The sequence below is a fragment of the Chenopodium quinoa genome, unplaced genomic scaffold, assembly GCF_001683475.1.
Source record: "Chenopodium quinoa cultivar QQ74 unplaced genomic scaffold, ASM168347v1, whole genome shotgun sequence".
Classification (NCBI taxonomy): Eukaryota; Viridiplantae; Streptophyta; class Magnoliopsida; order Caryophyllales; family Amaranthaceae; genus Chenopodium; species Chenopodium quinoa.
Window position 1 is genome coordinate 3,366,784 of NW_018742244.1, and position 24,202 is coordinate 3,390,985.

The window sequence follows — 24,202 nt, forward strand, 5'->3', positions numbered from 1 at the left end:
TATGGTCATATATAATATTGTTTACCAATTGAAAAAAATAATTATTTTTCACCTTATAATTACTTCTCTAATAAGTACGAGTAATAGTGTAAAGTAGGGGTGTCCATTATTCGGATAAAAACCGAAATCCAATCCAAACCGAATTATCAATTCGGATCGGATCCAAACTTTAAATCGAACCCCTAGTGTAAAGTTTAAATTGTAAACTATGACATTTAAATTTATGTGGAATAATATGGTCCTATGATGTAAAATTAAATAACGCAAAAAATAATCTTCCTATGAGTTTCAATGCTTTACAGTAAGAAGTGGTTAGCATTTTGAAATTGTTTATGCCAAAAGAAGCTATTGAATGTAGAAGGTATATGACATTAATGCAATGGAAAATTACCCTTTTCCATACAAAAAAAAAAAAAAAAAAAAAAAAAAAACCATCTTCAAACATTACAAAATTATCAACTCAACATTTAATATAACTACTAACCAATAACCACTTCACGTACATGGAAATTTTTTATGTTTTAATTTATAAAATATTTTAAACATTATTACAAGTATTAAAATAGAGTAGTTTCCCCCACTATATATGATTAAGAATTATGGAAAGCTGAGTGGGCCTAGCGAGCCTAATTGAAGCAACTCTATTGGGCCCACTACGTCGATGAGATCTTCGTCACAGTTTCATTGGTGGGCCCCAAATGGTGGGGAGAATTAAATAAGAAAAAAGAAATGAAAATGATTTTTTTTTTATTTTATTATATTTTTTTTAAGAGAATTGAAGAGAATGAATTATGAATGAGTGGGGGAGGAAGAGTGAAGAGAATGAAAGGTAAGGGAGGACAACCTGGGCCTCTTCATAACCTTCACATTCCATGCTCTGTCTTTCTTTGACCCTTTGACTATTTTTTTATTTTGGTTAATTGCTTTCCTATTCCTCATTATAACTGTTTCATCCACCACCTTTTTATCATTTTGTTTCTTTCATTTTCTATCAAATTGTTACAACTAGTTTTTACTACCATCACATTGTTGTTGTTTGTTGGGTTGGATTGCCACTTACTTGCTGTTCTTGGAGTTTGGGTCTGATTCTCATGGGGTCGAGGTGATTTGGCTATATCCATATTAAATCTGTTTTACGATAAATTAGGTTTATACATAATATAAGTGTTTTGATTCAAAGATATTTATGTCTGTTAAAAAAGAAGTAGATAATATGGTGTAGAATGTACGAAGTGATTATGTATTTTTGTTTTGACAATCAATTTTATTAAAAAATAGGTTTATGTTATATTTTGACCAAATAAATTACTTTGCATGGAGTATAGACATATAGTATAGGTTGGTGAATTTTTAAGGTTTTTTATAAGTGTAATTTGGAATGAAAATCTGACAAGGCTAAAGGCTAATCCCATAGATCCATACTGGCATACAGGTAACATTGTTATATGTAAATATGTAATGGACACGACACAAAGTTTTTGATATGAAATGGATCTTCCGACTTCAATTCAGGAAAAAGAAAAAACAAAAACAGCACTATAACAGCAATAATTGGAAATAGTATTGCGTTATCTTCTTCCAAAATGATGGTGCAATAAAATTATTATTGGGAAACACACCTAAAAATACCAAGGCAATCTTTCTATCAACAGGCAACCACCAATCGATAAGTGCATATGAAGTTGGACTATGGTCTTTTCTCACTTAAATTATTACACGAGCTATCTACTCAATACGGAGTACTTTTTTTTTTTTTTTTTTTTTTTTTTTTTAACTACCTAGCTACATGGACTACATCAATGGCTTTGCATTGTGCTTTTGCCCCTTTTTTATAGGGAGTATTTTTATTTTTTTTGAATTAGGTAATAAGAATAATTATTCAAACAAATAAAATAATAATTATTAATCTTATTTCAATTACATGATTTTAATTCATTATACATACAGAGTAATATTATTAAACATTACTGTAAGTACTAAGTAGGGTAGAAAAATAGTACTTTGAGAGATTTCCAAAATTCAAGCATTCTCTTTTGGTAAAATTTAAGCCATAAATCTTTAGAATGTAAAGTAAGAGTCATACCAAGTATGATATTGTATGAGGAAGGTAAGTGAAAAGTGAGATCTTGATATTCCATTATGTTATTGTGTACCTCTTATTAGTTATTACTACTACCGAAAAACATAATACGTTCCACTATTTTATCATGTACGATATATACTTCTAACACACATTATAATGATCAAAACAAAAAGTGATACTCGGTATAAACTAAGGTTTTGGACCTTATAATTAAGTTAGAATTAATACTAATGCCTTTAAATTTACTCTATTGACTTCTGTATATATATCTTCACGTAGCAAAATTACTATTGAAGATATGCATTATTTTTATATAAATTTAGAAATTTGCATGGTTTCTTGTTCCTCAAAACCACAACTTAACGTAAAGGTGAGAAAAGCTCTATAATTAGTTGTTGCTTTTCCCTACTAAAAGAATACGCTTCTGCTCATTTCATGATACATAGTAGGGAAAAGTTATTTCAATAAATAAAGTATTAAAAAAGGGCACAGTATTATAACTTAAATATCAAGTTTATTATTATGACTAGCAATAATTTATGTCTTTGACTAAATTATGTCTACATGAATTACATCATCTCCATATCTTTATTATACCCCACCCCCTCAAAAAATGAACTAAAAGCTCTATTGACTATTTGACTAGGTAATTCAATTCATGTTAGACAAAGTTATCAACAAATTCAATTTAATTCCAATGTTCTTCATTCAATGCAATTGGGGAAAAAAAAAAAATCAAGTGCCCTAAAAAATTCAAACCTTTTTTTTTGCTTCATTCACTCATTAATTAGCTAGAATGCATTTGAAGGTTTTTTGTCCCCCCCACCCCCCTTAGAAAATTAAAGTCCTAGAGGTGCAAAGTTCTACAATTGAGAAAGCAAAAAACAATTTGTTGATCCTCATGAAATTTGTAGCTTGTTAACTTTAATAATTAAAGGATAGCCAAATATCTATATGAAATTTGTTACACGTAATTTTTAAGATTTAATTAAATTGAATTTTTCTCTACTTAATACTTTTTTCACCCAAATTTATTTGGTAGATACTGAAAGTACAACCATAAATTCTAAAGGTAAATTCTCCATATATAATATTTTTCTCCAATAATAATAAAAATATATAATAAGAAATATTATAACAAAAATCTCATCTAACTAGATTGACCATCATTTAAGAGTTTGAAATTAAAGAAATTTCAAATTGGTTCAAAATGTGTTATTCTTCTTTTAATCATAAAAGATTAATTACATCATATTAAATTTGCCAAAATATAGTGAATTTTCAGCCTAAAGCAATTAAACCAAATTTGTACTACGTAATCGCTAATCAATTCATTTTTTTTTAACAAATTTTAATGAAGACATCTTATTTGGATTGGTGATAGACTGATAGTCATTAAAATGATAAAGACATCCATTGTTTTGGGTGTTTTTGTCCCTTGGGAGAGTTATAACACGAAGACTGGTCTGGTGTGAGCTGTACCTGCAAAACAAACGGAGACACCGGTTGGGTGGTGCTCCGCCTCCGACACACAAATTAGAAACTTGAAGAGAGAGAATAAAGTGCGGAAATTTATGTGGGTATCTGCTCGGATTCCAAGCTCAGGTCTTTCTCTGATGTGAGAGAATGCAGATGTAATAAGTCATCAAAAACCTGCCCTCAAAAAGAGGGACATCTCCCTATTTCTAGGGTCTTTGGGATTTATGCCCCTGATTAGGTCACTGAACCCTAATTATTGGTGGGCTGCGCCGCTTTGCGACTTTCTCAGGATTTGGGCCTGAAGGCCGCCTTTTTCCCTTAATTTCTGGAGTGACACGTGTCAGGCATAGATTGGTCCGCTTTGGACCATCATGAAGCTGACACGTGTCGTCCTCTGGTTGGACCACGTGGCGGGGTAAAATTACCCAAAACATCCATCACCGTTCAATTGTTCACCAATTTAGACCCTATACTTATTTACTGAATTGAATATTTTATGAGAGAAAAACATTAGAAACACAATTGAATTGAACTGATAGGAGCTGAACTGAATTAAAGTAAACTAAAAATAAAATGAAAAGAACGGACCCTTAATTATCTTACCATAAAACAATAAAACAAAAGTTACCATTAGTTCAGTTTCTTACCATAGTTACCAAGTTAGTACCATCACCATCCATCGGGAAAGTGATAGTAGTAGAAATGCACAAAAATCATCAACCCCAAAATTTTCTTCCCACACCAAAAATTGATGCCAATCAAATCAGTCAAACAACACACCCAACGTTAAATCCAAAGATTAAATCTTTTCCTCACATTACAGAATCCACTACCAACGCCATTTTTTTCGTAGGCCCCATTTCTAGTCCTCTCCTTTGACCAAACCCATTATTATTTTTTTTATTTTCACTCTTTTTAAAAAAAAAACTTTTTTTTTTTGTTAATTTATTTTTAAAAAAAAAAAAATATCCCCAATCACATTTTCCAACACCACAACAATGGCATCGGCTATCCCTTGTTTGTTTACCACCCTGTAAATGTCACACGTGTGGGGGTCCCCAACAGTCAGAATATAAACCCCCTTTCCCTTGTTCCACTTCCTTTCAATTTTACCAAACTCTTTTTCCTCTTTTCTTCTCCATTTTCATTCCCCCCAATTCTCCAATGAGAGAGAAAAGAATTCCCCCCATGATTCCCCTTGAGCCGTTAGACGCCGCCGGAATCCAAATCCCTTACCATTTCCGATGCCCCATTTCTCTTGAATTAATGCAAGACCCTGTTACCGTCTGTACCGGTCAAACCTACGACCGCTCTAGCATCGAAGCCTGGGTTGCCACCGGTAATACCACGTGTCCGGTCACCCGGGTCCCACTTGCCGACTACTCCCTAATTCCCAATCACACCCTTCGTCGTCTTATCCAAGAATGGTGCGTTTCGAATCGCTCGTTTGGCGTCGAGAGAATTCCGACGCCTAAACAACCTGCTGACCCGTCGCTAATCCGGTCTTTGTTAAACCAAGCTTCTTCCGGGTCTAACCCGGTTCACAATCGGGTTTCCGCGTTGCGACGGCTTAGAGGATTTGCTCGTGACTCTGAGAAGAATCGGTCGTTAATTGCTGCTCTTAATGCCAAAGATGTGCTCGTTTCGCTTCTTTTTAACTCGGACGAATCATCGGATTCGTCCGAGTTAAAACACGAGTCGTTAGCTCTCCTTGCTATCTTCCCTCCATCCGATATTGTGTGTAGTTCAATTGCTTCCGACCCCGACCGAGTCGGGTACTTGGTGAGCTTGCTGTTTCACCCGTCGTCAATCGACGTCCGAGTCAACTCGGCCGCGTTGATTGAGTCGGTAATTGCCGGAACCAAGTCAACAGATCTCAGATCATTTGTTTGCACCTCTGATGAAATTTATGTTGGGGTAATCTCGATTCTCACAAACCCAATTCCTTCCCCACGCGCGCTAAAAATCGGTGTAAAGACGCTCTTCGCGCTGTGTTTAAGTAAGCAGCACCGCCATAAAGCGGTGTCTGCTGGCGCGGTAAACGCGCTCATCACGCGCCTCACAGAGCTCGACAAGTGCGACTGTGAGCGTGCGCTTGCCACCGTGGAGCTCCTGTGTAGGATTCCACAGGGATGTGCCGCGTTTGGGGCGCACGCGCTTACGGTCCCGCTATTGGTGAAGACTATACTTAAGATATCCGATAGGGCGACAGAGTACGCTGCTGGCGCGTTGCTGGCACTCGCTTCCACGTCAGAGAGGTTGCAAAGGGAGGCGGTCAACGCTGGAGTTTTGACTCAGCTTTTGTTGTTGGTACAAAGCGATTGTACTGAACGCGCTAAAAGAAAGGCACAAATGTTGTTGAAATTACTTCGTGATTCTTGGCCAGAGGATAGTATGGGAAATTACTCGGATGATTTTAATTGCAGCGACGTCGGTCCGTTTTGATATCGAGATTTTTTTTTTTTTTTTTTTTTTTTTTTTGAGGGAGTATTTTTATTCATTGGATTATTATTTTTGATTAGGTGTATTTTTAAATTATTGGATTTGATGGTGGATAGGAAAAAAAAATTGGGAGAGAATTAGGTAGATTTTAGATGAATGTAGGGGATGGTACAGATGTGGTTCTTAGTTTTTTTTTTTTTTTTTTTTTTTATTTTTTTTTATGTGTACGTATTTTTATTTTTTCACTGTCTTAGAAAAAAATTGTATCTATATTGTAATTTTGCTTATTAAAAAGTGTCAAGGTAACCTTAAATATTGTAATTTTGCTTATTAAAAAGTGTCAAGGTAACCTTAATCAAAAGAATTTGAAAGAATTATCTACCATATCAGTGTTTTTATCGATTTTGTGTGTAATTTTTGTTTTTTTTACAAGTTTATGAATTATTTCAAGTTGTAACGAGTGGATGTCCACAACTTTGGATAGAGCTATAAAGGAGGCAAATTGATCGTTAGGTTTGAGTCAATTCAGGTTGGGGCCCTTATTGGTGTTGATTGCTAAATTGCTTTGTTTGGAAAAATAGAGCAATTTCTTTCAATTTTGGTCAAATTCAGGTCACCAACTTTGGGTTATATAGTTAGAATACCCAAGTATAATAGTGATGAATTGATGACAAGCAAAATTGATGAATTGATGACTTCCAAATTGCCAAAGTTCTATTAAAAATGGAGAGATGTATTGGATTGCCCATATCAATATGTTTATCCTACAGACAGTACAGAGTAAGGAGAGTGGCCCAATACTTCAACATTCCAAATGCCCAAATTCTATTTTTTTTTTTTTTTTTTTTTTTTTTTTTTTTTTTTTTTTTGGTTTTTGAGGAAAAAGCCCAAATTCATTTTATAATTGTCTATTGTTAATACCATTTGTTCAAATATAAACAACATCATTGATCTAAACACACAATTGCTTGAATATCAGGTAATTGTAAAAAATACATAGGACATCTTTCATACAGCTTTGTTGAGAAAATGGATTGAGGTGTAACAAGTAAATGAAATCACACTAGTACAGAATACACATACAGAACCGCATATTTCAAAGATGCCAAGACACGAGGAAATTCTGAAACACGGTTTGTTAGGAGCACAAGATAGCCGTCTTCACTTTTCATCATCCTTGCGAGGGAGCTTGCCAGGCTGCTGCATACGTTATATCATGAGCAAGCTGACTTACTACTTACAATTGTATTACAAGAGTAATTTGGTAGACAAAAGTTCTGTAGTAAAATTTGTTATGAACTTAATTAAGTAATTAAGCATCAGCACGTACCTGATCAGAAGTTTTATAGGATTCTGCAAGAAGCTCTATGAGGCCCTCATTCTCATTGTTTATAAGTGCTAATTCCGGCCTTTCTTCTGTTCTGAAACATCTTAATTTTAACAGTTCTGCTGCAATAGAGTTTCCAGTCTTTAAGGCATAGTGCAAAGGCGTGTTGCCATCACAATCTTGTACTGTTCTTAAGGCGTCTACTTCTGGATATTAAACACTTGGTCACTAAAAAATTTGAAAAGACTTGCATCACTTAAAGCAGACTCAGGAAACTCTAAATGAAAGCGTAAGAGATGCAGAAAGGTTCTGCCACTTGGATCGCAGAGTTCTGCTGATTGAGGACAGTGTTCCAGTATAAACTGAGCAGCCTTGATCCTACCAGACTCTGCAGCCCTTAATAATGGTGTAAGACCCTTGTTGTCTCGCATATATACAATAGCAATGTTATCCGGGATCAAATTTTCTGTGAAATTCACCATATCCTGAACTGCAGACAAACACATCAGAATATCAGATCAATTACTCCATAACAAGCAATACAAATTAGGGTGTCAAACTTTCCAAGGCATATTTTAGTGCTGTCAAGCAATTTTTTTTGCTAATAAATTGGTCTTGGCAGCATTGAATATTGCCTTAGAAATAGCTAAGAAAAGAAACTAGCTAAGGTAATAGAGTCGGAGACTAACTTGAGCAATTGCTACACCTAGCAAAAGTATGAAGAGGGGTCTCTCCGGCATCATTAACATGTGAACCTCCTTCAGGATCTTGACATATCAATAATATAGCAGCATGCATATTGTTGGTACACAATGCCTCATGTATAGGCATATTACCCTTAGAATTTTTGATCTTCCATGGAGGAATATAAACACTTCGACTGTTCACTTTTATAGCATTTTGATGATACTTTGGTAGGTTTTCCAATAATTTTACTGAAGCAGGGCTGTGCCACTTTGCTGCTACATGAAATGGTGTATCCCCATTGGTGTCAGTTTTATAGATGAGAGTTGGAAAGCGGGTTAAAGCATCCTCAACAAATGCTGATGTATCGTCTTTCCCTGGTCTGAGAGCTATATGAACTATATTGCTTCCATCTGGTGTTCGAGTGAGGAAATAGGACTTATTCTCAATGTTGTTGAACAGTGTCACATCCCCCTGCATTGCAGCTATGTATAGCTCTCTGTCCATAAATTTTTTCACACGGACTGTTTCTATTAAATGCTTCTGGTTCAAAATTGACATCTCTTCTATGTCCTCCTGCATTTACGAAATCAGATTAGATCAGAACTGACAGACCATATGGGAAAATCAGACTAGAACAAGTTAGATCACACCAATCTAAAATCAAGAGATTTTTAATTGCTCTTATGTCTAAAACAGATGTTTTAAAAGAGAGACATACACTCGGTTGTGATGCAAGTAATTCGAAAACTGAGCAACCATCATTGTTGGTGATGGCTAGTTCCGCCCTTTCTTCAGATTGAAGACATCTTTGCATCAAGAGTTTTGCAGTCAACAAGTTGCCAGTTTTAATAGCAAAATGCAAGGGTGTATTTCCATCTTTATCTTGAGCAGTTCTCAGGCTATCAATTGCAGGAAAGATTTCAAAGAAATCTCCACACAGATAAGATAGGTCCTCAGAGCCATCAAGAAGCTCAAGATGCTTAATGTTGAGGTAATGTAGAAAATTTCTTCCCTTGCAATCGCGAATTTCCATTGATTGAGGGCAGGCTTGAAGTATATACAGAGCAACTCGAATTCGGCCAGACTGAGCTGCTCTCATAATAGGGGTGAAACCATCCACATCCTTTGTGTAGGCAGGAGAAGTAGGCCACAACCGCCTACAGACGAATATTTCTAGTTTATCTTCAACTGTACCATGTATGTGGAATTTAAGTAAGTAGCAAATAATTTTAAAGTAGGCAAATTAGATGTATCTAACAAGATCTCACACAATGATAGTAATTACAGGCCAGAATATTGAACTTTGGCTTAAAAAAGTCTTATGTAACACTTAATATTGGATGAAGGGAAAACTGTTATTGAAAAAACGAGTATATTATAGTGTTAAGATTGCAAGTAGGAGTTTACCAGTATATGCAGCATATCTTGCATATATATGCAGTGGTGTTTCTCCAGCATCATTTGTCATTTGAGAGAGGGCAGGACATATTTTGGACAACACTTCTGCAACAATATGATTGCTAACACGCACTGCTTCATGCATAGCAGTGTTGCTTTTGGAGTTTTTGGTTACCCACGGTTGCAGGAGACTAACAACACCCTCTAATTTTATTTCCTTGAGTTCGCGACAGCACTCATCAAAACAACGAACCATGACTACAGCTGCAAGGCTCATGAACCTAGCAGCAATGTGTACAGCAGTATCGCCATTGAAGTCTCTTGAGAGAACGAAGGTGGGAAAATGCTTGAGAGTTTCCTTGACAAATGCAATATGACCATTTTGGGTGGCTAGATGAAGGATGGTGCTTCCATTGGGTGTTCGAGACAGAAAGTAGCCCTTATCATACTTAATTTCGCTACCATCTACATCGTTTGTTGCAGTTGTATCCTTTCTATCGAAGATTGTCACATCTCCTGTCCCTGCAGCTGCTTCATACAACTCCTTATCCATCCATTTGTCAGTAAAAGAGTTAAATATAGTTCCCTCCTGCATTTGAAAGCAAAGTTTCTGATCAATTACAAGTTAAATGATCAAAATACATGAAAATTTTGTTTTATAAATGAGAAAATTAAAAAAGATTCTTACAACATAACAGTAGCAAAATCATTTTTCATGTACTGATAATCTCTTAACTTGTCAGAATTGGTTACATTTTGTCTAAACTTATTTTAGATGTGAATTTGAGTAACTCTATCAGATTTAAATCATAGATACTGAGTGTTTCATAAGCAAACTTATCAGTATAATCTGAACATATCATTTTGGTAACTTAGAACAAAACAATGAACAATTAACCAACAAGTTGCATAAGACATACTTACCATTTTGCCAAAGAACCCTCCTTGGGAGTCAATTAGCTCATCAGCTGACATATTCTCATCGTTCTTGAGAGAAAAGTCTGCAATGGATTCATGTAAAAACTTCAAAAGTAATAGGTTTCTGTTTTTTGCAGCAATGTGTGCAGGTGTGTTCCCCTCGCGGTCTTTTACATTCTTAAGGCCATCAATCTCAGGAAACGAGAACAACTGTTGGAGCTCTGAATAAGCTGAAAATTGTGCATAGTGTAATACAGTTCTTCCCTTGGGATCATAAACATCAACAGACTCAGGACAGCATTCTAGTATGACTTTCACAGCAGCGAAAAAACCAATTTGAGCTGCTCTTAGTAGTGGTGTGAGGCCCTCTGCATCGCGGCAGCATGCAGCATCATTGTGCAACTCTAGGAAGCGTCTCAATGCAATTTCCAACGTGTTGTTTGCAAAATATGACATTGGATAGGATGATACACCTTCGGAGTTAAGCATCCCAACTCGTAATGACGAGGTTGGATTTGAGGGCAAATGATTTACAATGGCTATAATAACAAAACAAAGAATTTTATGAGAGGTTTGAACCTGTGAAGGCTGTGAGTTAATGTACACGGGACCTCAATCTTAACCACTAGGCCAAGATTTCATTGTATGCTATTACGCATAATCATGAGTTCCGGATCTAACAATACCAATGTAATGGCCAATAAAAACTCTAATAATATGACATTGCCCAAATAATCTCACTTTAATCTAAGTATTTGCAAATTTCTACTCCATATTAGACATAACATTTATATTGTATAAAAATTCAAAAAGAGATATTATAAAATTCCAAACCACACATCCACACCCACCCTTATATTCTAGCAATTTAGAAGAAATGTTTAAGAGAATTTGCATAAAACTATCCTTACAAAAAAAATGTATTCGCTTACCAAACAAACTGTTGACATGTCAAGCATATTATATAAGAGGGACTTACTTGGTTTGCATTTAATAAGCATATGGAGCGGAGTCTCCTTAGAATGATTGAGCACAGAGAGAGCATCAACCTTCTTCCAAAGGTCAGGAATCAAACTTACAACGCCGTACCTGAGAGCAACGTGCAACGGGGTATCCCCATCTTCATTTTGAGCTATCAACAGGTAGTTTGGATTAGTAGCAGCTAGTAACATTGTAGCAGCCTTGTGTCCATGTCTTGCAGCTAAATGAAGAGGGGTATCGCCTTTGGTATTCTTTTGTTTTACGTGGTTTTCTGCCTCTGGTAGCTTCTTTAGAACTTCTCCAATGAATTCTGCTTCACCGTGCATTGCTGCTATGTGTATGATGTTGCTGTTTCCGGAGGTTAGGGACTGCAGCTCACTTTCTGTGGCCGCGCCATCACCATTGATGATGCTCACATCTCCCCTAACCGCGGCTTTGTAAACCTCTGCTTTCATTGCTAACAAATAGATTTGTCAATGTTGATGATCTGAATTTTGAAGTAAGTGCTATGAGTTTGGGTATGTAGGATGATAAATATATATGAGGTTGTATAAGAAGTAATTTAGTACAGAGTACTAATCATTAACAAAATCCAAGTTGATTTATGAAAAATGATATTTTAAAGACACATTATCTGTTCAAAAGATGAAGATCAGAACATCAATCTGTGAAATAACTTGTAAACATGTAGTTGTTATTGACTTAGTAGATCGAGTACTTAAAAGTCAACCTCCTCCACAACTCGTTTGTTTAAAATTAGTTGTCACATTATCTCAATCTTCCAATGTAAAAAGAAGGTTACAATAAAATTTCACATCAATTAATATCATAATGTCATTTTTCTACTTTCAATTAATATACAGCGTATATTGTTAATCTTCTCCTGTTTCCTAGCTTCCGATTTCCAGATCTTATACGGCTTGAAATTAACATGTACGCTAACTAGCTTTGCAAGCTCAAGTATGCAGGAGCCAGGAAGTTGACCCTGCTCATGCCTACATTTTATACATCAAGTTGATTTGCTTAAGCTCGTAAAATATGTTTGTGACGAGTTGGCAGCCATTATATTTAAGCCGTCCTCGGATCAAGTTGTTGAGGCCCTTATCCAAACAAATCACCATTATATTCGAGTTTTCACATTCTCATATTAAAATTAGAAAAACATAAAATGATTATGTAGAATTATAAGATTTTGTTGAGGTAACACCTATAAGTAAAAGTGTAAAACTAGCTAGTAAAACCATCTAATAGCTCACCTTAGTAAAAGTGTAAAACTAGCTAGTAAAACCATCGATTTAAGCCGTCCTCGGATCAATTTTTTAGCTGCACCAATTTGTTGTTCCTTAGACGAATCTGCTATTTCATGGAACTTTAACTCAGAGGCACTAGTATCACACAAAAAATTTCCAAGATTTATGGCATTTTTGATGATGTATAACGCGAATGAATACTCATGATCAACATGGCTGCTAGATCGAAATGGTCCATCCAACTCAAATTTCTTCAAATGAGGAAGGGTGCAACTATTGATCCCATCCTGTGCTGTTGTTAAACCATCACCTGACTTTGTAATGTTGTTAAAAGTCGACTTCATAGCACAATCACAACCCCATTTGATCTGCAAAACCCATTAATTAATCATTCATGCTGCACATAAAAATGTAGGTAGAAACCAAAATAAGGTAATGCCTCTGGTACTATGAGATGATTCAAGAATTTATACACTATATTAGCAATACCTCTAGTGTGAGTTCTTGCAACAGAGGACATGCCTCAACAAAGAGTCCAATTAATTAGCTGATTAATGATGTGTTCTCTTCACCCGAACCTGTCTTATTAGATCTAGTAAGACCTCATTAGCCCTGAGTTATGTTTACACCTGATTAGCCCCGAAACTTATCTTTTTGAAAGCGAACAGAATGCACCCTAGATCTTACTTACAAACACAACTCCATCAATCAATGATCAGGGCCTGTTCTCATACGTTTATTTTCAGTTCAATTCAGCTATCTCCTAATTTCCTCCTCTTATAAAATATTCAGTTTAGTTCAGTTCAGCTCAGCTGAGTTCAGTCAATGAGAACAGGCCAACAATTTAACATATTAGTATCTTACAACCGTTAGAATTCTCATGATTATCAAGAAAAAAAAACTAAACTTTATCAGTAAATTTTCACTTGCATTTTGGCCAACACTAATGTTAACTAACAGGATTAATACACTTCCTCTACTCATAGTTACTAGTCATCGCAACCCTACGTACGTAATTAAAAATTTAACATGATTCCCTAAATTATTAAATTAGCAATTTGCTCAAATCAATATTGTATATTTGTATGGAGTAAATACAAGCATACTATATTCCTTGACAATTTTCTTCGGACATTCTAAAATAGTATGGAGTATCATAATTCCAGACTAAGGGACATGGATCAAAGAAATCTAATTTACCCTAACGATTGTAATGGTTTGAATGTTTACCTGATGTTCTGCAGAATAGACATTAGACAGTTTAGACATTGCAGGTTAGTTTTTTGCAATTTATACATCCCAAATTACTGCACAAATAAGAATTGCGAGTATTAGCAAGATTATTCCGCTCAAATAACCAAAATTATATCAATTATCCCATTAAATCATTCCGAAACAGAAATTAGCATAAAGTATATCGTTTGATTGAATAATTAATTAAGATCATTTTTTTTTTTGTACAGTTAAGAGTGCAAGAATCCAACAGCAAAGACAGGAAACACCGCAGCAGAATTTTGTGTGCGCGGAGTTGAAGGTACGTCAAGTGCCGAGTAAAGGTATATTCTGTTCATCATTTGGGTTAAGTCGAGTCATGTTAACTAGCTAACCATCAAGTCCCTTCAAATTAAGTGGGGTTGTTTTAGGTCGTGTTATCTTTTGACATCTTTAATTTAGTGGTGAGGTAAAAAGTTGTGTGTAGATTATTTTGCCGTCTACTATTAGGATTAAATTTTGAGGGCATTTTTTTTTTATTAGAGAAAATCAATTTCCACCAAATTAAAGATGTCAAGCTTTGGGAAAAAGGACAAAGAGAAATAAGTTTATTACAACCTCTAGCATCACATCTTGCAATTCTATGGGACAGAATATTACCTGCACGCTTAATATGAGAAAACGAAAAGGAATTAAAACAGAAAGCCAAACTAAAAATGTCATCATATAATAGAAATGAAAACAAAAAGGAATTAAAACAGGAAGCCAAACTAGAAATTTCGGGAGTATTGTTAGATATGTATGATAGAACAATGTCTACTACAAGAGGGGGGGTGAATTGTAGACTTAAAATTTTTTCGGAATTAAACTAACTATTAAGAGAGAAGACACTCGAGATAGGCAATGAATTATTTCACTATGTAAAAATGAATTACAAACGTAAATATTCTGCCTAGACTCAAGTTCCGTGAGGAACTCAAGTTACCCAACTACGATCCCTCAATCGCAGTTTCACACTCTATGTGATTCGACTCTGAATCACTTGTACAATGTGATGAACTCTCTCAAGCCTCACACTTACAACTCTCACAAACCCCAATCCCAATTACAAAGTAATTACAAGGATTTCCCTAATGTACTTAAGAGACTCTAAGGATGGAAGGAACTCAGCTTTAAAACACTTAGAAACTTTTTACGCTCAGAAAACTGAAGTTGTTTTTCCACACTTTAAAACAACAACGTTGAAAGCTATTTATAGAAAGCTTTTAGAAGTCTCAACCAAGTTCCCACTCCTCCCATGATCTCACGTTTACCATGACTGAAATAGTCAGATTAACGTTGAGGGAGTTGTGGGTTGTGGTTTCCCTGACTTCTCTCAACTTGATTCCTTAAAACAAGGTAACAAAATTTTGCTTAGTCAAAATCATCAGTTAAAAAGATATTTATTTAAAAGATAAATATTTATTAAAAGATATTTTTAAAGAAGATAAAAATAATTAAATAATTATTTAATTTAAAATAACAAACTTATCTATTTAAATTAAAGAATTATTTATCTATTATTTTATTTCTAAAATTCATCTTTTCAAACTAATTTTATCTTTTCCTAATTTTAAGGTTTTAAAAACTGTTTTAAAACAATCGTAAAACTTTTCTGAGTTAAATACTAAGTTCTTGCAGGAACTCCAGGTTCCTTCATGAACTTCAAGTTTCGTATATATTTTCCTTCCAACACTTTGCTTCTCAAGTACGTACATGAAATTACTAAGTATTAGAGCTGTGAGGATATCTTGAAAGCTTGCTTATTGCATCAAGACTTCCAAACTCTTTTGTTCCTACTCCGGAACATGTAGTTTTGTACCTGAATCTTTCTGTTCAACCAAGTCTCATAAACATCATTAGTCAGAGTTTGTTTTATGTAAGTCAATCATCAAAATATTAAGGTAGTCAATTCAACAATGTATGAGTTTGAAATTAGGTATGAAAATAAATAGGTATTTGACAACTAATTTTGTATGGGTAATGTTCCGTATAAACAAGTAATTTAAGACGAAGAGAAGAGTGAAGCAAAAGTATAAACAACCTTACAAAAAATTCATATAGAAAAGAGCTTGAGGGAAGTATTTAATATATTATATATATACTATTTAAAAAAAAGGCAGAGATCAAATACATATCTTGTATCATCATATGTCTTGAATTTGTTTTCTTTTGTGAAAAAAAAATCACATAAATTGAAGAGTATAATAATATGCGAAGCATAATAATAGTAAATGCATTAATTCCAAGTTTTGATTAAACAAAAACTGCAATTCAAGCTTACAGAAACTTAAAATATAAAATTATCTCAACAAACTTTTTAAAAAAGAAAATAACAATAAAAACTCTATGGATGTTTGTATATGTAACATGTACATAATACATGCATTCCCTATCTAACAAGCCTTGGCCTTGTAAACTCTTCCCATTTTGATCAGCTAATGAAGAGAATACAATTAAAACCATGTAAATATTAATATTATTTCTCAACAATTCAACTCGATCTCCTTATGAAGTCCAGAACACTATCTCAATTGCAGCTTGCCTATACATGTTCTCCACGATAATTGATTCCGGATCTTGATCATCACCAGTAGTCTAATACAAATAAAACATTTAATTAATCAGTGTTTAATTAATTACACAATTAGTAGTGTAAGTAAAACGAGGCAAAGTACTCAAGTTTAGGTAGAATTTGTTATATACATCCGGATGTATGCAACATTCGGGTTTACAAAACAGGCTCTCGAGTTTAATTAGGTGGATGGGTGTTTGGAAAAGTTGATCAATGGACATTGTATCACATGATATTTGCGTTGCAATTAATTTAATGAATTAAACCCCTTTTAAATTACTCAAAAAAAAGAAGGCAATTAAGGTATTAAACATGATTAGCGTTTAATACCATCATTAAATATAATTAACACTCCATAAGAATTTCATTTAAGAAACTTTAATTATACTCAAGCCCTTTGGTAAAGCTAGTACTTTTTTTTTTTTTGGGGAAGCATAGGACTATAGGAGTATAATGTAGCTGACATCAAGTAAACTAATAGTTTTCGTTCAAAAAAAAATTAAACAAACAAATGTGGTTTATTATAGGTAAATTATTTTCCAAGTACGGCATATAATTTGTAAAATGTTGTGAAATGACAAGAGCTAATATACATGCATATATAAGCCATACAATTTAATTTCCAAATGTGGTAGGTGCCATGCATAATTAATAAAAGAGTGACACATATTTATTTTATGATTTCTACAATTTAATGAGCTTAATTATTAGAATAACTCCTCTTCTGAAGCTGAAATTTTCACAATTCAAGTTGAAATAATAAAATTTACATATAGAGTATAAAATATGTATATTCTTGAACCTCAATTATCAACTTAACCTCTTACTTGAGTTTAACAAAATAATTATAAAGAAAACTTACACGAGTTTGAAACATGAAATGGCTCCGATTAGCATCATCAGTATAGATATTAGCAGCAAAAATCTCCATCGCATACTTCTCAAGAACACTGCAAATTGTAGTAAACAGAACTGGCTTCTTTGTTGCGTAAACAGCGTATTGCGCAACGTTGCCACAAATGCTCAGCACCACATTCGAAGCTGTCCATGTTTTTATTTTCACAGCCCTGGATGAACCAGTCGAGTAGTTGTTGTTGTTGTTCATCAGAGAAACTTGGTTAGCCATAAACGCTTCCCTAGTAGTAGGGAGCGTAGCTAGCCTCGAATTGGCTGGGACCGAGGGGCCAATTGGGAAGGACGACGACATAATGGGTGGAAGTCCTTGATTCTGTTCTATCTTCTGTATCTCAAGCCTTTTGACGGTGTTTTGTAGGGTTTTGATGTAGTTCACTGCTTCTTCAACTACGGTTGTTTTATCTGCCTGACCTCATGTAAATTTAAACAATTAATTTAATTATTTCATTCCCTCCGTCCCTAAATTACATTCCTACTTCTACCATCTATTCCTCATATAAAAGTAAAAAATGTAATTTTGGGACGGAGAGTGTATTATATTGTATTATATCATAAAAATTATGTATAATCCGTATAAGGATTTAATTTTTTATTTGTTGTTAATTTATAATATATAAAGTTCTACGCTTTTTTTTCTTGCTCTTTTGAAAACGTTGTATATATACTTTTCACATTAAATCATGGAAAAAAGGAATTATCATAATTATTTTTCACAAAATTATTACTTGGGACTTCCTTTGGAGCAATTCAAGGATAAAGCTTCCAACCTCCAACTTACAAATAATTTAATTATTTGTTCTTGCTAGATGTGCAGATTTTATATTTCAGTTTCACAATTTTTTTTTATTAATTTATTAATTAATTTTTTCATTGGCTTCTGGTTTCGAATTGATGCTTTTTAATAGGTTGAAAACTAGAGGGGATAGATTCATAAGTTTATTTCATATAAACAAAATTATTGTGACGAGTCTAATAAGGTATGTAGTCGAAAATTTTAACGTTAGGCTTTAACGGCCATTAAATACACAATTACCAAGGTTCAAGTATAGTGATAGTAATGATAATGAATTTGTCTGTAAGTTTTAAATGAAATAAACTCTCAAAATAGTTTCATGATAAATACATGCATACCATGCAAACCGTACCCCTTACTCAAAATGGTAATGTGTTTTTTTTTATAAAAATATTTCTACTCAATCAATATACCAACTTAAACTTGGTAATAAAATTTATTATGAAACAATTAACTTCAAAATGGGTTGTATTACCATGAACATTGACACGTTTTTTAATCTTAAAAAACACATTCAAACTCATGGTCGTTGACTCGATCCATCAACTCAAGACTTACGAATAAAGGGACATGATAAGTTGATTGACAATTTGGGATGATTTGCTTTATTATTTACCATTATTTTATCAAAAAGTTAATTTTATTGGAAAGTTTGAATTATTAAGACTGTAAAAGAAAAACAAAAACAAAAAAACCTCTGATACCATAATTTTTTTTAATTAATTATTTTTAGGACAGTATTGATCAATTAAATTTCACATACATAATTTGGCTTTTATGACTCTCTCTCTCTATAGCAGAATTTAAATTTTTTTGTTTAAAAAAAAATAATAAATCAACGTTACAAAAACTAATTCCCTTAAAAATTAGCATCCAAAAAATGACAATAAATTAATAAAATAATTAAACAACAAATCTATCTCAATTTACTAGTCATTTATTTTTCTTTTGAATTTTTTTTTTTAAATTTTTTTTTTTTATGTTTTGATTGGTAACAAATTGAATAATGACAATGACATGCAAAATTGTAAATACTAGTATGGATTTATGTGTCTTTACCTTAGGAGTAAGTTGAGGGAGCAAAGAGTGAAGAGTTGCGAACATACTTCTCATTTTCTTCCTCCTCTCCCTCTCAGTCCATATGTGTATCTCATGCTCCGATGGCCCTTCCCCTTCCTTTCCCTTCCCTTTCATCGCTGCGCTTCGCCTCCGTTTCCTCTCCCCCGTTGGCTCCGTGGCTGGCACCGAAACCACCTTCTCGCCACCAGAATTGCCAGCACTATCATTGGACAAATCAACCCATGATTGGGATTCCCATAGAAAAGCGTCATTTTCATGATTTATTTCATGAGCCATTTTGGTGATAAAAGCTTGTATTTTTGTTTTGGTTTTTGTGAGTATAAGCTAAGGGTTTTGGTTGTGAAATAAGGGTAGTGAGAAATAAAGGGTGCCTTTGTTAGGATATATATAGAGAGAGGGGGGAACAAGGCGTTTTACAAAGGTGGCAAATGTAATTTTTTTTTTTTTTTTTTTTGTGTGTGTATAGAAATTAAAAGCTACAAAGGAAATATAATAAATGACATTTTAAATTATTAAATTGTTACATAATTTAAAATTATTACCAAAATTTTAATTACCAACAAAGCCAACTTACTTTTGTGTACGATCAATAATAGATGTACTACTAGTCGTATATGCACACGATACATGTGTCTATTACGTAAAAATTTAATATTCCATAATATTTATATAAGATTAAATAAATATATAGAAAATAGTATCAAATAAATAAACAATTTTTCAAAACTCCCTTCTTTAAGAATACACGCATTATTCGATATAAATAAATTAAAATATTTATCATAATTCTTTATACTCAAATTATTCAAGAAAGCAACCTTTACTAATTAGATTCTTTTGTTCTTTTACGTCACCTCTAGTTTTCTTATACGAGTACAATCGAGATTAGTAAGAATTAAAAGATTGTTAAGTAAAGAAAAGACCTCTCCCCTCCCATTGTTTTAGTTTCTCTAGTCATTTAGGTTAGAAGCCCTCTAACTATTCCAGGATTAGACTATTTTTTACCTCTTTTTTTTAGTTTAATTCAGTCTTATTTTTTAATAAAAAAGTTATTAATAAATCAGCACAATTTGAGTGTAGTTTGTTGTACGTACATTTCCCTATGGAGGAGTTGATGACGTTCATCAATTTTGTAATAGTACAAAGTAATAGTAGTACGTTTTCCCTTGGTGGATAATCATGATCGAGAATTAGGTTGTTGGTAAAAAATTATGTTTGCAACACTTTTTAAGTTTGTATATACAATTAGATGATCTACAAAAATAGTGCCAAATTACAACAAAAATTGGCTAATCATCTTTTTAAAAAGAGAGTGAAATACAACTATACAAGTATGCAAGAAATATCCTACAGTGTAAGATCTTCTCAAATGACAACTATTTTTTGTTTGATTCAATGTGTTACGAATTGATTAAGTTTACGTTGTTTATAAGTCATATGATTTTTTTTTATTTTTTTTATAATTATTGACGGATTCACTCAAAATTAAAAATAAATAAATTAATAATAAATACAGAGCACAAATGAAAAATCAAAATACAAAGAGTATTGGCAAAGGTGGCCGTTTTTTCGGGCTAGAAACAACTAATGCGTAAATTTGAGAGTTTTCTCAACTGTTGGTGAGTGGGTCCCATATAAAACAACTCCCTCCATCTGTTTCTGTTTAGGAAACCAGTTTGCTATTCAACGACAATTTTTTTTCTTGTCCAAATGTGGAAATTATTTCCAAATGCTACTTAAGGAGTAAATCATTGATGATTGTTGCATAAATGTCTCAAGATTAATCTTCAATTCTGTTCACTTGACAAATTATTATCTAAACTTATTAGCTCTCATAATCATCTAACTTTGTTGTTCTTAATCACATTTAATTAAATTGTTTATTGCAATTTGTAGCTGTAAATTAAACTTAAGTAACGTTTCTCTAGCTTAACTGGCTTTTACTGTTATTGCCTTTATAACTGATCTAAGCAATTAATTTTACCAGTATGGAAAATGCATGTTCACGTTTGCCTTCTCCCCCTAATAGCAGTGATTGAGTGGCCAAGATATCAAATCTTCTCTGGTCATGACTCAGCTCTAACCAATAAACTTTCATAGTAGCTAAATCTTATCTGTCATTATCACCTTTATAAGCAGTTATATTATATAGTTTTTTTTGTTCTTCTCCTGTAAAGTTAATATTAATGGACAAATGACGTGGTGTAAATTTAGAAGAAATAATTGATATGTTTATTATGTTGCCTTTTTGTTTCAAAAATGTCCCTCTTATATTTGAGTATGATCATTTGGGCTTAGATCGATGTTGGATTGACCCGTGATAGACCAATACTTATTGATTTTATTTGAAATAAACAAGTTAGTTTGGCTAGTCGGACTAGGCCATAGGGGGCTAAGGCAGTTCAAGTCACTATTTATTTCAATTAAATCGATTTATTTGACTACTCAGTTAAATTTGACATTTGGGTCAATTAGGGTTTGAGTTAATCTGGTCCTGGACTCCAGGTTGTAAACAAGTTAAAGGGGGTTATAATACGGTTTATATCATTTTCTGGTTGCTAACGAGCGAGCATATAGCTTAACATGTCATAACTGAAATTATCTTTGTTAAATTTAAATTATTTTTTATTGAATTGAAATTATTTTTAACTGATTTTTTTTTTCCGATCCTGTATTATATGACATTATTTAAGTTATTAATTTTTACTGATTAAATTTATTTTTGCTGAAATAAAATTATTTTTACTACATTTTAGAGTGAAGAGAACATTTTTTTTAACTACATTTTAGAGTGAAGAGAACATAGCATAGCCTAAGTCTGAAATAAATTGTTACAAATCAAATATTCCTTTGGAAGTAATAATTTTTTTTTAATGTGAATACTTTTCTTGTTTCTACAGATGGTCGGTGAAGATATGGGTTTTGAAAATATCACAACTCACAACACATAATTTGTCTTCACTTGACAGTTTCAAAAATAATTCATCATGAGTAATATAAAAGTATATATTGAATATACTTCCCTAAACAAACTTCAATTAATAAATTTCTTTCAAGTGGTTTTCCTAGGGATTTTAGTTAGATAGCTTTTCATAGGGACATGATGTAATATGTCATATGTGACAAGTGTTAAGTTGTTCTAGTACTTGTATTATTATAAAACATGGTTTTTGGTAGGGGTAAAAGTTTGATTTTCGTTTTGAATCTAGCTTTTAATTCGAATTAAAATTTTAAATTTTATTCTAATTTTATATAATTCGATAACGTGTAATTTATTAAAATTCAATTTTTATATTTTTGTAAAAATTAAAAATTAATTATATTAACCGATTAGCGTTACAAAAAATATTTTATGGAAAAAGAAAAGGACGCATTTAACATTTAAACAAAATCACAATGAATTGCCTATACTTCCTTTCAACAATTTTCCTTAGAATAAGAAAATCAGAAATTCTAACAAGCACGTGTAAACATCTTGTTTAATTAGCTTTACTTTTCTTTGGCAAACCATGATTAATGATTTCCTCAAATTCTCAATAAACAACAATATGTGGGCACCAGGATGGCCCATCCAATTTGATTGTCTAAATCATTTAACCCAACCCATCAAACATCACACCTACGGCCCAAACCCCTTATGCCCTTTAGTGAAATTAATTTTTTATTTTATTTTTTATTGTTTAGAGAGCCATAAGGGCGGGGTGAGAATCGATCCCAATATCTTTTGGAACCGGGAAGAAAGCTCTAACCACTTGAGCTATCCTTCACTCTCAGTGAAATTAATCTTTGTGATCCTTAATTCTCAATGAATTCATGCTCTTACAAATTTCTCAAATTTTAATGAAAATTTCATAATTCTACCCACTTTCTCTCTCGATCCATTCAATTCCCAACATACATCAATTTATAACTCAAAATCAATTTAATTGTTTTTCCCTTTAATTCTATATCAATTGTGAGAAATGATAAATACTATAATAACTAGGTTTTGGTTCTTCACTTTTTTGGGTTGATTTGGGGTTACGACTTGTGAGATTGATGAAGTTCACTATATCAATGGGCACAATGACAATGTCAGAACTCTTGAGTAATTTTTTTATATATTTTTTTTGTCATTATGTGATGTCGATCTTTATTATTTTGATTTGTTTGATTGATTGTACAATTTTTTCATGACTATTGTTAATTTTGTGTTGATTTTGATATTCTTTTTTGCATATGTAGCTTAATTACTTTTGTGAAAAAAAGGGTCACTTTTGGAAAAAAAAAAGGGTCACTTTTGGGAAAAAAAAGGGGTCTCTTTTGTAAGAAAAAAAGGTTACTTTTCGCAAAATATTTGATGTACAATAAAATTATTGTAAACCGAGGGGCATACAAAAGTTTTTAAACTTATAATGCTTACAAATTTTACTTTAAACCGCTATTTTCTTTTTACTAAGGCATAAAAAGCATGTATCATCATCATATAAAATATTATTGAACTCGTATATCAATGTGTAATTTCAAATCATCAATCTTTCATATTTTATTCTTAGAAATCATTAGTGTTTTTTTTTCCCCTTCAAAAAGCATCTTATTCATTCAATTAAAGGCTTGATTAGTTGTCTAAAAAAAAAGAGGCTTGATTAGTAGTTTAAGGGTTTGTTCTCATTGACTGAACTAAACTAAACTGAAATGAATATTTTATAAGAGAAGGAAATTAGAAGCTGAACTGAACTGAATTTCAATGTATGAGAACAGTACCTAAATTATCAAAGTTGTATATTAACAAATACACAGATCAAAGTGGGATAATGTTTAGCCAAGTTAAATAAAGTTTACCATGGCATCAAAGATTCAAAGGCACCAAGCCACCTTTAGTACTCAGGCCCATTTAATACACTGTCTTACGTATGAGTGGGAGTGTAAAAATTTAGGCCCATGTGAAAATTCAAACATTGAACACCAAACTAAATACTCAAGAGTTGACTCATTACATACTTCGTACTTGATACTATAACATAAATTCCAAAATTCATATCTA

General features: G+C 32.9%; 4 protein-coding genes across 5 annotated transcripts; 1 reads left to right on the forward strand and 3 right to left on the reverse strand.

Annotated features, from left to right (window-relative positions):
* Nucleotides 1–4,107: 4,107 nt before the first annotated feature.
* On the forward strand, nucleotides 4,108–6,317 carry LOC110682306 (U-box domain-containing protein 26-like). Its single transcript, XM_021858621.1, has one exon. It carries the CDS (start codon nucleotides 4,727–4,729, stop codon nucleotides 6,005–6,007), a length of 1,281 nt encoding a protein of 426 aa, XP_021714313.1. The 5' UTR covers nucleotides 4,108–4,726; the 3' UTR covers nucleotides 6,008–6,317.
* On the reverse strand, nucleotides 6,216–8,583 carry LOC110682316 (putative ankyrin repeat protein RBE_0317). 2 transcript variants are annotated; one of them, XM_021858639.1, is made up of 3 exons: nucleotides 8,021–8,583; nucleotides 7,335–7,821; nucleotides 6,216–7,201 (listed from the first exon to the last, which is right to left on the reverse strand). In XM_021858639.1, exons 1-2 carry the CDS (start codon nucleotides 8,574–8,576, stop codon nucleotides 7,532–7,534), a joined length of 846 nt encoding a protein of 281 aa, XP_021714331.1. In that variant the 5' UTR covers nucleotides 8,577–8,583; the 3' UTR covers nucleotides 6,216–7,201; nucleotides 7,335–7,531. The 2 variants fall into 2 exon arrangements, with proteins under 2 accessions (XP_021714331.1, XP_021714324.1); XM_021858632.1 differs by having other exon boundaries at nucleotides 6,216–7,204.
* Nucleotides 8,584–8,615: 32 nt separating this feature from the next.
* LOC110737445 lies at nucleotides 8,616–9,194 on the reverse strand. The gene is made up of 2 exons (XM_021917808.1): nucleotides 8,737–9,194; nucleotides 8,616–8,621 (listed from the first exon to the last, which is right to left on the reverse strand). The coding sequence occupies exons 1-2, from the start codon at nucleotides 9,115–9,117 to the stop codon at nucleotides 8,616–8,618; spliced, it is 387 nt and encodes a 128-aa protein (XP_021773500.1). The 5' UTR covers nucleotides 9,118–9,194.
* A 7,130-nt stretch (nucleotides 9,195–16,324) lies between these two features.
* On the reverse strand, nucleotides 16,325–19,455 carry LOC110737453 (transcription factor bHLH95-like). The gene is made up of 3 exons (XM_021917815.1): nucleotides 19,159–19,455; nucleotides 17,254–17,712; nucleotides 16,325–16,414 (listed from the first exon to the last, which is right to left on the reverse strand). The coding sequence occupies exons 1-3, from the start codon at nucleotides 19,453–19,455 to the stop codon at nucleotides 16,325–16,327; spliced, it is 846 nt and encodes a 281-aa protein (XP_021773507.1).
* Nucleotides 19,456–24,202: the final 4,747 nt, after the last annotated feature.